This window comes from Xiphophorus couchianus, chromosome 14, assembly GCF_001444195.1.
Source record: "Xiphophorus couchianus chromosome 14, X_couchianus-1.0, whole genome shotgun sequence".
Lineage (NCBI taxonomy): Eukaryota > Metazoa > Chordata > Actinopteri > Cyprinodontiformes > Poeciliidae > Xiphophorus > Xiphophorus couchianus.
Genome location: NC_040241.1, coordinates 2802684 through 2815838, shown reverse-complemented (window position 1 = coordinate 2815838; position 13155 = coordinate 2802684). Strand labels below are relative to the sequence as shown.

General features: G+C 43.7%; 2 protein-coding genes across 6 annotated transcripts in view; both read left to right on the top strand.

The window, feature by feature from the left end:
• The window catches only part of kirrel1a (kirre like nephrin family adhesion molecule 1a), a 45558-nt gene extending 32609 nt beyond the window's left edge, over positions 1-12949 (top strand). For 2 of the 3 annotated variants that reach the window (XM_028038824.1, XM_028038823.1), the window contains exons 6-15: positions 262-367; positions 1402-1550; positions 1631-1758; positions 3261-3387; positions 4107-4207; positions 7009-7225; positions 7334-7441; positions 7597-7724; positions 7984-8097; positions 10773-12949. In XM_028038824.1, coding sequence (XP_027894625.1) covers positions 262-367; positions 1402-1550; positions 1631-1758; positions 3261-3387; positions 4107-4207; positions 7009-7225; positions 7334-7441; positions 7597-7724; positions 7984-8097; positions 10773-11435 — 1841 coding nt within the window. In that variant the 3' untranslated portion in view covers positions 11436-12949. The remainder of the gene's footprint in view (positions 1-261; positions 368-1401; positions 1551-1630; positions 1759-3260; positions 3388-4106; positions 4208-7008; positions 7226-7333; positions 7442-7596; positions 7725-7983; positions 8098-10772) is intronic. The other variant, XM_028038825.1, reaches the window with a different exon arrangement.
• LOC114157697 (nectin-4-like) overlaps positions 12484-13155 on the top strand; it is a 38889-nt gene continuing 38217 nt past the window's right edge. For all 3 annotated transcript variants that reach the window (XM_028038828.1, XM_028038829.1, XM_028038827.1), the window contains exon 1: positions 12484-12596. The gene's annotated coding sequence lies outside the window, so the exon portion shown is untranslated. The remainder of the gene's footprint in view (positions 12597-13155) is intronic.

Sequence of the window (13155 nt, the reverse complement as noted above, 5' to 3'; positions counted from 1 at the left end):
CAACTAAAGCATTATGAAAAATCCAGAATTAGAACAAATTAAGACTAACTAGTCCAAAATGCTGCCACCATGGCAACCAGACCAAGCAGAATGGGTCAAGCAGCATAGCGTTAAGTAGAGTGTGTAACATCTGCCACCAGATGAAGGGCTTTAAGGATGTTAGTAACTAATGCATGAAAAAGCATCTTGCATCAGATAATCCTCTGAACTGCCATGCAGCTGTTGACTCCATGTTTCAAGAGTCTCTGTTCTTCGTTCCAGATCCACCAACTGTGACCCTGTCCATCGAACCGCGCTCTGTCCTAGAAGGGGACCGAGTCACCTTCACCTGCCAGGCTCACGCCAACCCTCCTATTATGGGCTACAGGTCTGCTTCAGCCTCTTTCCTTTGCAACACATCTGATGCACCTGAGCCCATAATTATTCATACACATGGAAGATTTCCATTTAAACCTACTTTGTTTGAATCAAGAAGTTGGTTTCTGATGTCAGCAATTAACTTTTTGGCATCCCGACAATCGAACTCTGCCTGTAACTGCTGAGAAGCTTTTTTACCTTCTGTGTGAACAAGAACGTCATTTAAAAGAAAAATGCAACAGTTGAAACCAGAAGTTTACATACACTGAGACAGCTTTTTTTCTCACCGTCTGAATTTCAATCTGACCGAGCTTCTCTTGTTTCAGGTCAGTTGGAATTACCAGAATTATTTCTGCTTGCTAAATTCTACAACAATGAGAGAAATAATATGTTAGGTCTATTTATAAATGTTTTCTAAAAGAGAAGCTAAGTAATGAGTGGAAAACCCAGAAATTTCTAATAACTTAACTAACACATTTATGCTAATTAGATACCTGTGCATGTCTTGTAAGGCTGTGAGAAGCTTCTGGAAGGAAACCCAATACGTTTGACCCAAGTCATTCAACTCAAAGACAATGCTACTAAATACTCAGGAAATGTATGTAAACTTCTGGTGTTGAAGACATTAATAAATAAATCTGACTTATTATTGTAGCATCTAGCAAGTATAAATAATTTTTGATAAGTTTTGTCTGGTGTAATTTCTGACCATGAGAAAAGAAGGCGTGTGTGTCTTTTTATTCAGTTTATGTAAACTTCTGGTTTCAACTGTACTATAGTGACCAACTACTGGACAGATTAAGTCAGTGAAAATGGACAGAGATTCCTCTGTATGTAATATGCAGGAATAAAATTAATGGATATTTTTCACTGGAAAATTATCAAAATTCTGCATTTGAAATGAAGATAAAATATCTCAGGAAAACAGTGAACTGGAATTATGTTGTTTTTGTTTGTTTAGAAAATTTGTGAGTTTTATTTGAAAACGTTGCCTGTAAACTGTTATCTTGATGTCAAACCAGTGTGTGTTTGCGTGAACGGCAGGTGGGCTAAAGGCGGCGTGGTGCTGCAGGGCGCCAGAGAGAGCGTGTTCACCACCAAGGCCGACCACTCCTTCTTCACCGAGCCCGTCTCCTGCTTGGTCTTCAACGCGGTGGGGAAGACCAACGTCAGCATCCTGGTGGACGTTCACTGTGAGTCACGGCGCACTCACCTCACCGTGACGGCTGCTGGAGCTCACAGACATAATAATTGTCCCCATTTCTTCCTCCAGTCGGCCCCATCCTGCTGGTGGAACCGCAGCCCAAAACAGTCGACGTGGACTCTGATGTCACCCTCAACTGCAAATGGGCCGGAAACCCTCCACTCACCCTCACCTGGTTCAAGAAAGGATCCAACATGGTAAAAACTCAACTCAAGCTTTTTGAATTCTTAGTCTGCCCCTGACAAACATATTAATATTCACAATGTGTACTTGGGATAACTAGGTTTTCTCAAGTTCCTTTAAAAAAAAAAATCTTGTTTTTAAAAAAAGAAAACATTTCAAATGATTGACTGCCAATTTGATTTCATTGATTTTAGACCTACATTCTTCTGCAGATGCTTTTCAAGGCTTACAAGCATCCAACATGGATTATTATTATTATTATTATTATTATTATTGTAGCATCTAGCAAGTATAAATAATTTTTGATAAGTTTTGTCTGGTTTAATTTCAGACAATTAGAAAAGAAGGCGCGTGTGTCTTTTTATTCAGTTTATGTAAACTTCTGGTTTCAACTGTACTATAGTGACCAACTACTGGACAGATGAAATCAGTGAAAATGGACTGAGATTCATTTTCTCTGTCCAGGAAAAATTTCTGACCATTTTTCCTCTAAATGATCAGAAAATAAAACTGGCCAAACAGTTTCATTTTAGTTCTATCCCCAACAATGAAGGTCTGTGTCCCTCTGGACGTCTGCAAACTGCAATTTGGCTCTTTATGTTTCTATTGGAGTAATGGCTTCTTCCTCACTGAGCGGCCTTTCAGCCCAGAACACATATCACTCAGGATAATGACTCTGTCTTATCAACTCTAGCAGCGTCTTTGGCTTTTGTTCTGTGGTTTATTTGCACATTTTGGACCAGAACCAGTTCATCTCTGGAACAGAACCCGTTTCCTTTCTCAGCAGTGTGATGGTTGGACGTCCCCATCATGTCTGTATTCGCATATAAATGTTTGTACAGATGAACGAGGCACCTCCAAGAATCTGGGGACTGTAAACTTTTGATTTTGAAGACATGAACAAATAAATCTCTCGCCTGTTCTTTTTTGTTATTATTGTGGCATTTAGCAAACAGAAATAATTTAGGTAATTTTGATCATTCTAACTAAAGCAAAATAAGTTTTTTTGTGGGGGGAAAAAAATGGTGGATGTGTAATTTTATTCCACGTATAACATACATCATATAGTTTTATGTCGGTTTATTTGATTGATGCATTTACTGAACAATTTAGGCTGGAGTTAAGATGCTTTCATCTTCTGGTTTTAATTGGACCTGCATCCAGGACCAGAACTGGATAAAAGCCAGAAATCCCTCCTCACATCAGAGCCACTAAATATGTCCCGACTCGGCTCGCACCCACGCCTGTATAATCAGGTGTTTCTCTCTCTGGGTGGTTTCCTATGTAATCATCATTTTCCTCGCTTCATTTTCTGATGGATGTGGTTGCTAGGCAACTATAAAACCCTTGCGATGGGTTAAGAACTGCAGCGGGTGTTTACATTGTCAGTCAGATTGGGTCAGAGTAGTAGATCACGGCGACTCTTTTAAGTGAGTAAAGCATGCGGAGAGCGCGGTGTGGACTGTTTCCTTCACTCTGCTGTTCGCTCTGTTTACATTTGTTGCCTCCCCCACAGGTTCTGAGCAACAGCAACCAACTGTATCTGAAGTCAGTGACCCAGGCGGACGCTGGCCAGTACGTGTGCAAAGCCATCGTTCCGCGGATCGGCGTAGGAGAGACCGAGGTCACGCTCACGGTCAACGGTCAGAATAAAACCTTTTAGTTCACACCTTAAGGCTGCAGTATGCAACCTTTATTTAACCAAATATGTAAAACATATATAGACAATATTTGAAAATATCATCATATTGTAACAGTTTGGTGTATGAGACAGATAATCTGTGGAAAAAAAAGAATCAAACTCCTGTGCCTTCTTCCAGTGCTAACTATAAAGAGCCAATCAGAGCCAGGAGGCGGGTCTTAGTGGGTAGGGTTAGGTTACACGTTTTTCCTCAGCATGTACATGAGGCTGTCAATCTCCCTCATGTACACGCTGCTAGCTCTGTTAGGTTACAACTTCTTCACAACAGCAGAACCTGTCATGAATGCTAACAGGCTAGTTAGCATAGTCACCATGATGGTAGACAAACAGTTTTACCGGGACGGTAAGTTGCTTCTACGCCATTAGCACACTTAGTAGCGCATACATGAAGTTGATTGACAGCGCTGTCTGGTTGTTTTCTTCAGACAGCAATAGTAGTTCAGGTAGGAGATGGAGGAGATCTGATTATCTGTCTCACAACACACTGTCACGACATGGTGACAGTTCTAACAAATGTTTAAAAAACATATTTTTTATAAAAATTACATACTGCGGCTTTAAAAGTGGACATTTTTTCAGTTACTGGAGAGTAAAAACAGTAAAAATAAGATGGAATCACCCCCTGAACTTGATGAGTCTGTGGTCTGTGTGTGTTCACAGGTCCACCCATCATCTCCAGTGAGCCTGTGCAGTACGCTGTGAGGGGGGAGAGAGGAGGCGTGAAATGCTACATAGCCAGTACACCCCCGCCAGATAAGATCGTAAGTAAAAAGCACCTAGTAGAATTGTTTACATCATTTCAACCTTTCCACATTGCATACAGGCCTAAACAAAGTAGTTCATTATTATGTGAAACCCTGATACATAATCTACCTATTGAGATTCTGAGTTGGACTTAGACTGAGGCTTTGATCTTAACCTCAACTCTTTCTTCCATCATTGTCCTTCATTGAGCTTCATTCATCTTTCCTAACCAGCTTCCCTGTCTGTGCTGAGGAACAGCATCCCCACAGCATGATGCTAGCAGCATCGTGTTCCACCATGGGGGTGGTGTGCTCAGGGTGCAGCGTTAGCTTTCTGACACACATAGCATTTTGTATGTAGGCCAGGAAAGACAAATTTGGCCTCATCTGATCAGATGACCTTCTTTCACGTGTCTGCTGTGTCTCCTACGTGACTTTGGCTATAAACAGGCTTTTTATGGCTTTCTTCAGAAGTGGGCACACTTCTCCTGACACTCTAATTGCAGAGCTAATTTTTTGTTTAGCACTTTAATGCTTTTGCTAACTTGTGAAAGAGTTTAGAGCGTTTAGCTTCCTCGAGGTCAGTTTTTCCATTTGAATTCTACATCGCTAGTTTGTTTGTCGCTACGTTAAAGTTTTGTAAACTTTCAGTCAAATAAAGTTTGACATCTGTATTGAAGTTTTGGTTAAGAATTCATCATGTAGTTAGACGTTTATATTGATGCTCTTATTCTGAAGTGGGTGAAAACTGTTTAAGCAGCAGTTTTGTTCCCTTTCTCGATGTTTTTACCCCAATAACTTTATTTCAAACAAGAATTATACAGAAACAAAATAAATCAGCTCCATGGTGGATTATATCTGCAGATATATGAAGGGAAGGCATAATTTGAAATTAAATTAATGCCTTAGTGCTTTAGCATTAGCTTCTGCTAAATATTGTGTTGATGTGATGCTTTTGTGTTGGATTCTTCTAAATATCATACTGCTATAGTGGTTTAGAGTTAGTTAGTTAGTTAGTTAGTTAGTTAGTTAGTTAGTTAGTTGTGTGCTGCTTTGTTTTGGTCTGTCCCATAAACTCAATAAATGACCCTGAACTTTCTCTTTGTAAGGTGACTCCGTGTGAAAGGACTTTTGCAAAACACTTTAGCAAACAGTATGGAGCACCTTCAGTGGAAACTTTCAAATCTCAGTGACGCATCAATTATTGAGCCAGGAACAACGACAGACAAGGAAAGGCTTTGGCCACAAAGAGCACATGGTTGTAGCTTTTAGGCTCACAGCAGTTGGGATTAGACTGCTTCCTGTCCCTTCCTAAATGACTCGCTCCCTGCTCGCTGGCTGCTGTTAGACACTGTCTCTGTTTTTTTTCTCTCCTCTTTTCTGAGTGGTGACTCAGCCTGGAACCCTCTCTCAGAGCGTTCCTCCATCCCAGAACACAAACAAAGCAACTCTAAGTCAGTCCGCTTTTAGCTCTGCGTCAGTGCGCAGGCCGGACGCGGCGCGGTGCAGCGCGGTCGCCTCGGCTCCATGACTGATCCGTCCTGACTCGTGGCGCCGCGCTCCCTAATGCGACCGGGGAAGTTGGGGGACAGAAAGACATTTATAAAAGATGAAGGACTGGAGAGGAGCAGTTGTCCCTGTAAACGCCACAGCCAGGAGGCTCCCCCCTCCCCCTCCTCTGCCCCTCTCCAATAAGTGGGCACATTATAGAAACATGTGGGTTTATGCATAATTAACTGAGCCTAGTACAGTACTTGAGTGCTGAATAATACAGCTGCTTTTAGTGGCTCTAAAGGTGGAGAATGAGCAATGTTCTCGCCAGCTCAGTCACCCACTGTGATGCTGCGCTTCAACTCGCAGAAACATGAACACTGCTGCCGCTCACATGAGAGCCTGTTCAAGTTTCTGTTGGAGGGAGACGGATGCATGCGGCTGCCGCTGATTACATCAGGCAGATAAGCAGCAGACACAACCGAAGAAGGATTTAAGGTTTTTCTTTTCAATTCAACTTTAAACGCCAGCTGCACTAGATTGGATTGCTTTCCGTTACACACACATGAACGTTAGAGGGACAGTATCATATAAAATCCACTTTTTTGAACTATACATCCAGAAAATACCTGGAGTGTTGTCTTGATTCTTTCATTCATGTTAGAAAAATCCTTTGATCTCCCGTGGCAACCATTCAGCTGTGCGAAAAGCCTGGGTCAGAGCTTCAGGCCTCCACTGCGCTCCTTCAGACTAGCCAGCAGCAATTAGCAAACACCTGGTGGAACTGCACGTCTACTGAGCTCATTATTTGAGCTACGTCTCAGTGAAACGCTGGTAAAAACGTTTTTTAAGGGTTAATGCAGAAGCCATGCTGTGATGACTTCCTGAAGGCGGAGTTTCAGAAAGAGCAGGAGTTTTTAAAGAGACAGAGGCCCAATTTTGCATGTTTACCATTGAGCGGTCAGTTTCTCTGAAATCCCTCCATACATTTGCTTGTTGCAGGTTGCCTTGTCCAGTTGACACTGTATGCATTCTTCAGCAGGTACCGCCTTCGCTCATACAGCGCCCTACTCCTCAGAAATAGCCTCACACTTTAAGATCAGTACAGTGCCGATGGCAATTTTTTTTTTCTGGTACATGCCAAATCCAGACTCAACCAATCTGAACACAGTGGTCCTGCAGGCAGGATAAAGGCTTAGAAATACTCTTAAAAAGTACCTCAAAAGGGTTTGAGCTGCATATAACATGAATTCACTCCAACTGAATCCGAACTGAAGCCTCTCTTTGATTGAGTCTCATCAGGCCGTCGTTCTGTGTGCGCGCTGCAGGTGTGGGCGTGGAAGGAGAACGTGTGGGAGAAGGAGAAGGGCACTCTGCTAGAGAGGTACACAGTGGAGCAGAGCAAGCCAGCCGCTGAGGGCGGCGGCGTCCTCTCCACCCTCACCATCAACAACGTGATGGAGTCGGACTTCCTGTCTACCTACAACTGCACGGCCTGGAACGCGTTTGGCCCGGGCACCATGATCATTACGCTGGAGGAGAACGGTGAGCTAGAAACACACTTTGTGTTGTTTGAGTGAGTAGTTACACCCTGATTGTACTCCTAACCTGTGGTGTGTGTGTATGTGTGTGTTTCCCCCCCATCACATACAGAGGAGTTTCCAGTGGGGATAGTAGCTGGCAGCACAGTGTGTTCCACCATTGTCCTCCTCATCTTCCTGCTCATCCTTGTTCTCGTCTTCTACCGGCAGAGAAAAGGCAGTGAGTCATGCTCTCTGTAAGGTCAAAGGGCGTCCGCCCCTCCTCCGGTGTGGGGATGTTGGCTCTCTTTGAGTTCCCGCAGCTCGTGAAAACACCCCGACTCCACAGGGGTGTGTCCGGCCTGTTTTTCACTCTCGGTGTGTTTGCGCTCGCAGGTCGGCGTGGGGTCACGCTGGGTAAGCCCGACATCAAGGTGGAGACGATCACCAAGGAGACCCACAGCCTGGAGGAGGACTCCGGCAGCGTGTCCACGGCCTCGCGCATGGTCAAGGCCATGTACTCGGTGAGCGGCAGGCAGCGGGGCGTCTGTGTTTGGGTTGGGATCTGTTTCCGCAGCCCGTAGCTGTAGAATAACTCCCTGACTCCCTGCGGTCTAACCACGCTGTACCTTTTTAACTGAAAACAAACGTCAACCTACTCTTCACTCACTCCTTTTTAACTCCTCTTTCTCTTTTTCTCTCATACTCTGTTTCCTCCTTCCCGCTCCTGTTTTCTGTTCTGGCTCCTCTCCTTTTTGTTTGTTCTGTTGTTTGATGGTTTAGTTTCTCCCTTCTGTGTCCTTCTCTCCCTCTAATCAGCCTTTTAAAGATGACATAGAGCTCAAGTCGGACCTGCGCAGCGACACCCTGGACACCCGCCAGGAGTACGACCTAAAGGTGAGCCTTTCTGTAAAACTCCGGCGCTTTTTATTTGGACTGAAGTTCATATGGAGTTGACATGTATCATTTGTCACATTTTTCAAATTATTATTTAAATTATTAGAGCATAGGAGCAAAACTACCCCTAGTTTTGTGTGGCCCTAAGTAAATGTGGCAACATGGACATATTGAAATGTGATGTCACACACACAAGATATGCTCACAGACTCCATTGGTTTTAGCTGTCAAGTTACGACTTAAGTCTTAAATGTAGGCGTGATATAAAAAAGAAAAAGGGAAACAGTGTTTAAATATTAATTTTCAACACTGACACCTAGAAAATGAAGTCCAAGGGAATTACAAGTCATATCAGTAAAAAGATTTCATAAACATAAAATTGCGAGGGAAAAGGAAGTAGGCCAGTTATGCTAGCTTGACTTTGAATTCCGCAGCACATCTGCGTGTTAGGATTGTCAGTGTGTTTCAGTTCATTTAGAAAAATAAATAAGGCGACCCACACATGAACTTTAAAACCACTGTGTTCAGATAATCATTTATTAATAATCGCAAAGATGAAAATCGAGCCTGAAAAAATAAAACTGTAACAAACTGAATGTTCTGCTCCTTGTGTGGGAAATGTTTGTGTCTTGTTGTTAAATCCTGATACACTTGAAGTAATATCTACTTTGTCAACTAGAGGAGCTGTTGTCAGTCAGTTGTGTGTAATGTAATAGCAACACAGAGAGCAAGAAGAAAGAAGAATACAAGTGGACTTTAGTTCCTGTGTTATTTTCGCTTTGCTGCTCTTAATTAATAAACTCACGTCTCCAGGTTTCATTTTGGAAATGTTCTCCTCTTAATGGCACGTAAAAAAAATTGTCTTTTTATCCTCCTGCATTGTGCGTAGCCACAACATTTCTGGATATAAACACTAACATTCAACATGTCTACAGGCTTTTTTTGAGTCCAGAATTGGACCACTGTAAAAAAACATAAAAATCAGAAAGTCACATTTTGTCTGGAGGATAAAGGCCAGGTGCTCCAGCACCCTGACAGTGGCGGAGTACGTGTTCGTTGTCGCGCTGCAGCTGCTGCAGAACCTCTCGCTAGCGTGGCATGCAGAAGTTTTACTCAGTCCATGTTTGCCATTTCTGGTTTTCATGTGTTTACCGTTAAAACCTTGTCTGGAGGCTTGTTGCTTTTTCACATGGAGCCAGCTCAGTTCAGATTATGCAATTTCTTCAGAAATGCAATCATCAGTTGAAATCTGGTTGTTATATTTACTCAACTTATCTTTATCTTATATTCAAATTTGCTGAATAAACTGAAACATTTGTGCGTGACCAGAATGTAATACTCTTCCGCTTCGGTTTGTGATAAAGCATTTTGAACCACCAAGCTGCCAAAATGTTCCTCACAACCCCCCCTTCCCATTCTAAGAATAATCTGTGAGGGCAAAGGAAGGCAGACCCCTGAAGCTGAAGTGTTGCCTCAGATCACAGGGAAGAAAACGCAGACCGGAATCCACCCCAGGACTTGGTTAGATCACCCTGACGTGCTTCTTTTCTTCTTTTTCCCATCCACCGCCTGAAGCACTATACAGTGAAACAAAGTTAGAGGGAGGGAAGATGCCTGAAATAGATTGGCACAATGCTGCCAGAATAAGACAACTGATAAGCAAATTACCAAGTTGTAGCCGCAGGCCTCAAAAATATTCCACAGAATCTTGGAATAAGATTCATTGAAATGCTTATTTTCAGCCTTAAAGCAGAAGATAACTTTCACAGCACCTGGGAGGTCCACGTGTTTTCTCATACAATTATTTGTATGAGAATAGCTGTCAAGGATATTGTGATCTCCACAAAGCATAAAGCCAAATTCCAAAAAAAAACACTGATACCCAGGCTGTCCTCCACAGAGAATGTGTGGCAAGTAAAACGATAAAAGAAGATGAACTGAACTCTTTCTCTTTTGGTATTCCTCTTCTGAGAATATCTGATAGTGTTGCTGGAAGTCATATGCACATTACGTAGCTTAATGGCACAACTTGATATGTATTTATAAGTGAAATTATTCACTTGTAAATACATATTTACAGAAGTATTTCAGAAAACTTCTGCATTTTTGTTTAAATATGTCATATCCTTTTATATTTGGAGTTTCTACTAATTTCAGGTTGCAAAAGTGTTCACACACCTCAGACGTAAGATTTTGTCCAGTTAATAAAACAAACTTCTACATATTTAGATGAGTATTGAAAAGTCTTCATTTTAACGGTGGTGGGCACACGTCTGCTAATTCACTAATAAAAGAGCAAATTCTTTGTTTTTTCTTTAGCTAACTTTGAAAGTTTGAAAGTTTTAACACAGTTAGAGCCCCCTAAATTATTTTTCCAGTTAAATTCTAAAGGCCAGGCTATAGGGCTTTCTGGTTTTGTGTCGTTTCCTTCAGTGGTTCTTGCTGCAGCGCCACCACAGGCGAAGAGTGGAACAGGTTTCTCAAAGAGTTTGGTTGGTTTGACTCAGAGCAGAGACAAAGAGAACCACAGCAGCTGGAATTGTAACAAATGTTTCTGTTCTGCACTCCAATCAGGTGTTTCCACACCTGATAGTAAAGTCTGAAAACACTTACACTCAGAATTTATTTGAAATCATCTTAATCCTTCTCCCATCTGTTTCCACCTGCCTCTGCAGGACCCCACTAACGGATACTACAACGTGCGAGCTTCTACCCAGGACGAAGTCCACCCTGGGTCCCGTTCCACCTTGCACTACTCCGACTACCGCTCCCCTGCAGGAACGCCAGGCGGTGCGGCCTCCATCAGTAGCAGCACCGGGGGCTCTGGAGCCACCGCCAGCGGAGGAGCCCCCGTCCCCCCAGGACCTCTCACCTCCCCCGGACGCCCGCAAGCCTGCTACGACCCCCGGCCGCCTTCCAGACTGTCTCACATCAGCTATGCCCAGTTCAACACGTTCACCCGCGGGGGTCAAAGCCAGCAGCCCCCCGCCAATCCCGCCCCAGCGGCCACTGACTTCCCTGGTGACTGTAGCCTCCTGGACTCCACTTCCCAGCTGGCCTACGATAACTACGGCTACCCTTCACACTACCAGACCTACCGCATGGGCTTCGCACCTTCTAGCCTGGCCCCTCTGGAGGCCGGCCCCTCCTACGAGATGTACGGTGTGGGGTCCGGGGTGCCAAGCCCGGGGGTCGGGGTCAGCCCCGGTGGCCCGGCTCCCTCCGGATCAGAGACTGGGTTGGGGAAGTACGGCAGCTCCACCCGCTTCTCATACACCTCGCAGCACTCTGACTACTCTCACAGCCGACACACACAACGGATGCAGACTCACGTGTGAGAGTGAGACACACCGGACCCCTTCTGCCCCCTCCCACCCTCACAGTGTTAGCGGAGCATAAAGAGGCATCTTATAAATAGAGTCGCACCGAAAAACATACACATACACCCATAAATGTACATGTCCTACTGGACACAAACACACATAGACACACACGTGTGCACGCCCACACACATACACACAGGCACAAATCCTGAAATCATGCCGAAGAGAGAGAGGGAGAGAACACAGGGTGAAAATGAAGGATGTTTTAAAGAGACAGGGACGGGAAACTCTGATTTCCCTCACTCCCAATGTACGTAGACGCTAGCTCTGTGAGAGCGGACAGCGCAAGTCACAATCAGGCCGAGAGAAGACGAGAACTTGCAGATCCAAGGAGCCCCCACCCTGTTCCGAACTGACGTTGTAAAGCTGAGGGGGAGAAACCTTGGCCAGTGGGAGCCACGTCTGGCCGCCATTTTTAATTTTCTTTTAGCTGGTTGTCTTATTCAGTGATCATAGAGCACATAAACAGTAGTGTCCCAGAGAGCCCGTGTGTACAGTGCGGTCGGGCCCTGTTGGAGGGTAGTGGGGGGAGGGAGGGTGGTCGTCCATCATGTTGCACTTCGTCCACTGTATTCATCCTCTCAACTATATCTCTGTTGCGTCTTCTGTTTATTTGCACACCAGACTAGAGCTTTGTATTCTATTTTTTAAACATTACAGAATTATTTTTTTCAGCGTAAAACATGTATGTTAATCGTGTACGATGTTACGGACCAAACGGCGGAAACCGAGGGAAGAGCTGCCCCAGCGGCTGGAACCTGAACCCCACGCCCCCACCCCACTTTCCCGTTGTTAAAAAAAAAAGAAAAAAAAAAGGAAAACCTTGTGCCAAACGTTCGTGTTCCTCCGGACCACGTGTATGCAGTAGACGCTCCTCCTGTCGGTGGAGACATCGCTGTTTTTTTTGTTTTTTTTAACCACAAAGCCTGGTGCAGACGGGGGGGATGATGGGGTTTGGAGTGGCCTTATGGGGGAGCGTGTCATGCATTTTCCATTTTTGAATCATTCCTCATTGTTTGCCAAATCTGGCCGAAGGAGAGAGGTTTTAATGAAGGCTTGTCCGCAGTATTGACATGTATTAAAGCGTGTGAGCACGAGAGTGTGTGTGTGTGTGTGGTTGGGGGCTGGGGTTGCACACTTCCATTTGTACAGTGTGTTTGTATAGAAGCGTGAATGAGCGTGCGTGTGTGTGTCTCAGTATACGTCCATATCATTTCTCACCAAGCCGTTCCAGTACTTTTATACCTCTGGTAGGACTGTAACCTGTATTATCGTGTCTTTGAATTTAGGAGAATCCAATGTTTATCTTATCGTACTGTTGGTAGCAGAAGACAGCTGTTCAAAAAGATGTACGACAAACATTATCAAACTCTCATTTTTTAATTTCATTATCCTCAATATTTTTTAAAAATGGTATGTAATTATTTTTCCACAGTATTACATAAATAAAAGCACTGTTTTTTAAGAAAGGCTTGTGTGTGTGTTTGTTTTTTTTGTCTCCTTTCCTCTCCAAAAAGGAGAAGAAAAAAAACTGAGTCAAAAAGACTCAGTTATAAATCTGCAGCTTATGAATAAAACATTTGAGTAGTGGCTTGCTTTTTTTATATTAAAATGTTCAACATGTTTGCAACAAACATTTATACATATATATTTAATTTCTGAAAGTGGCATGTAA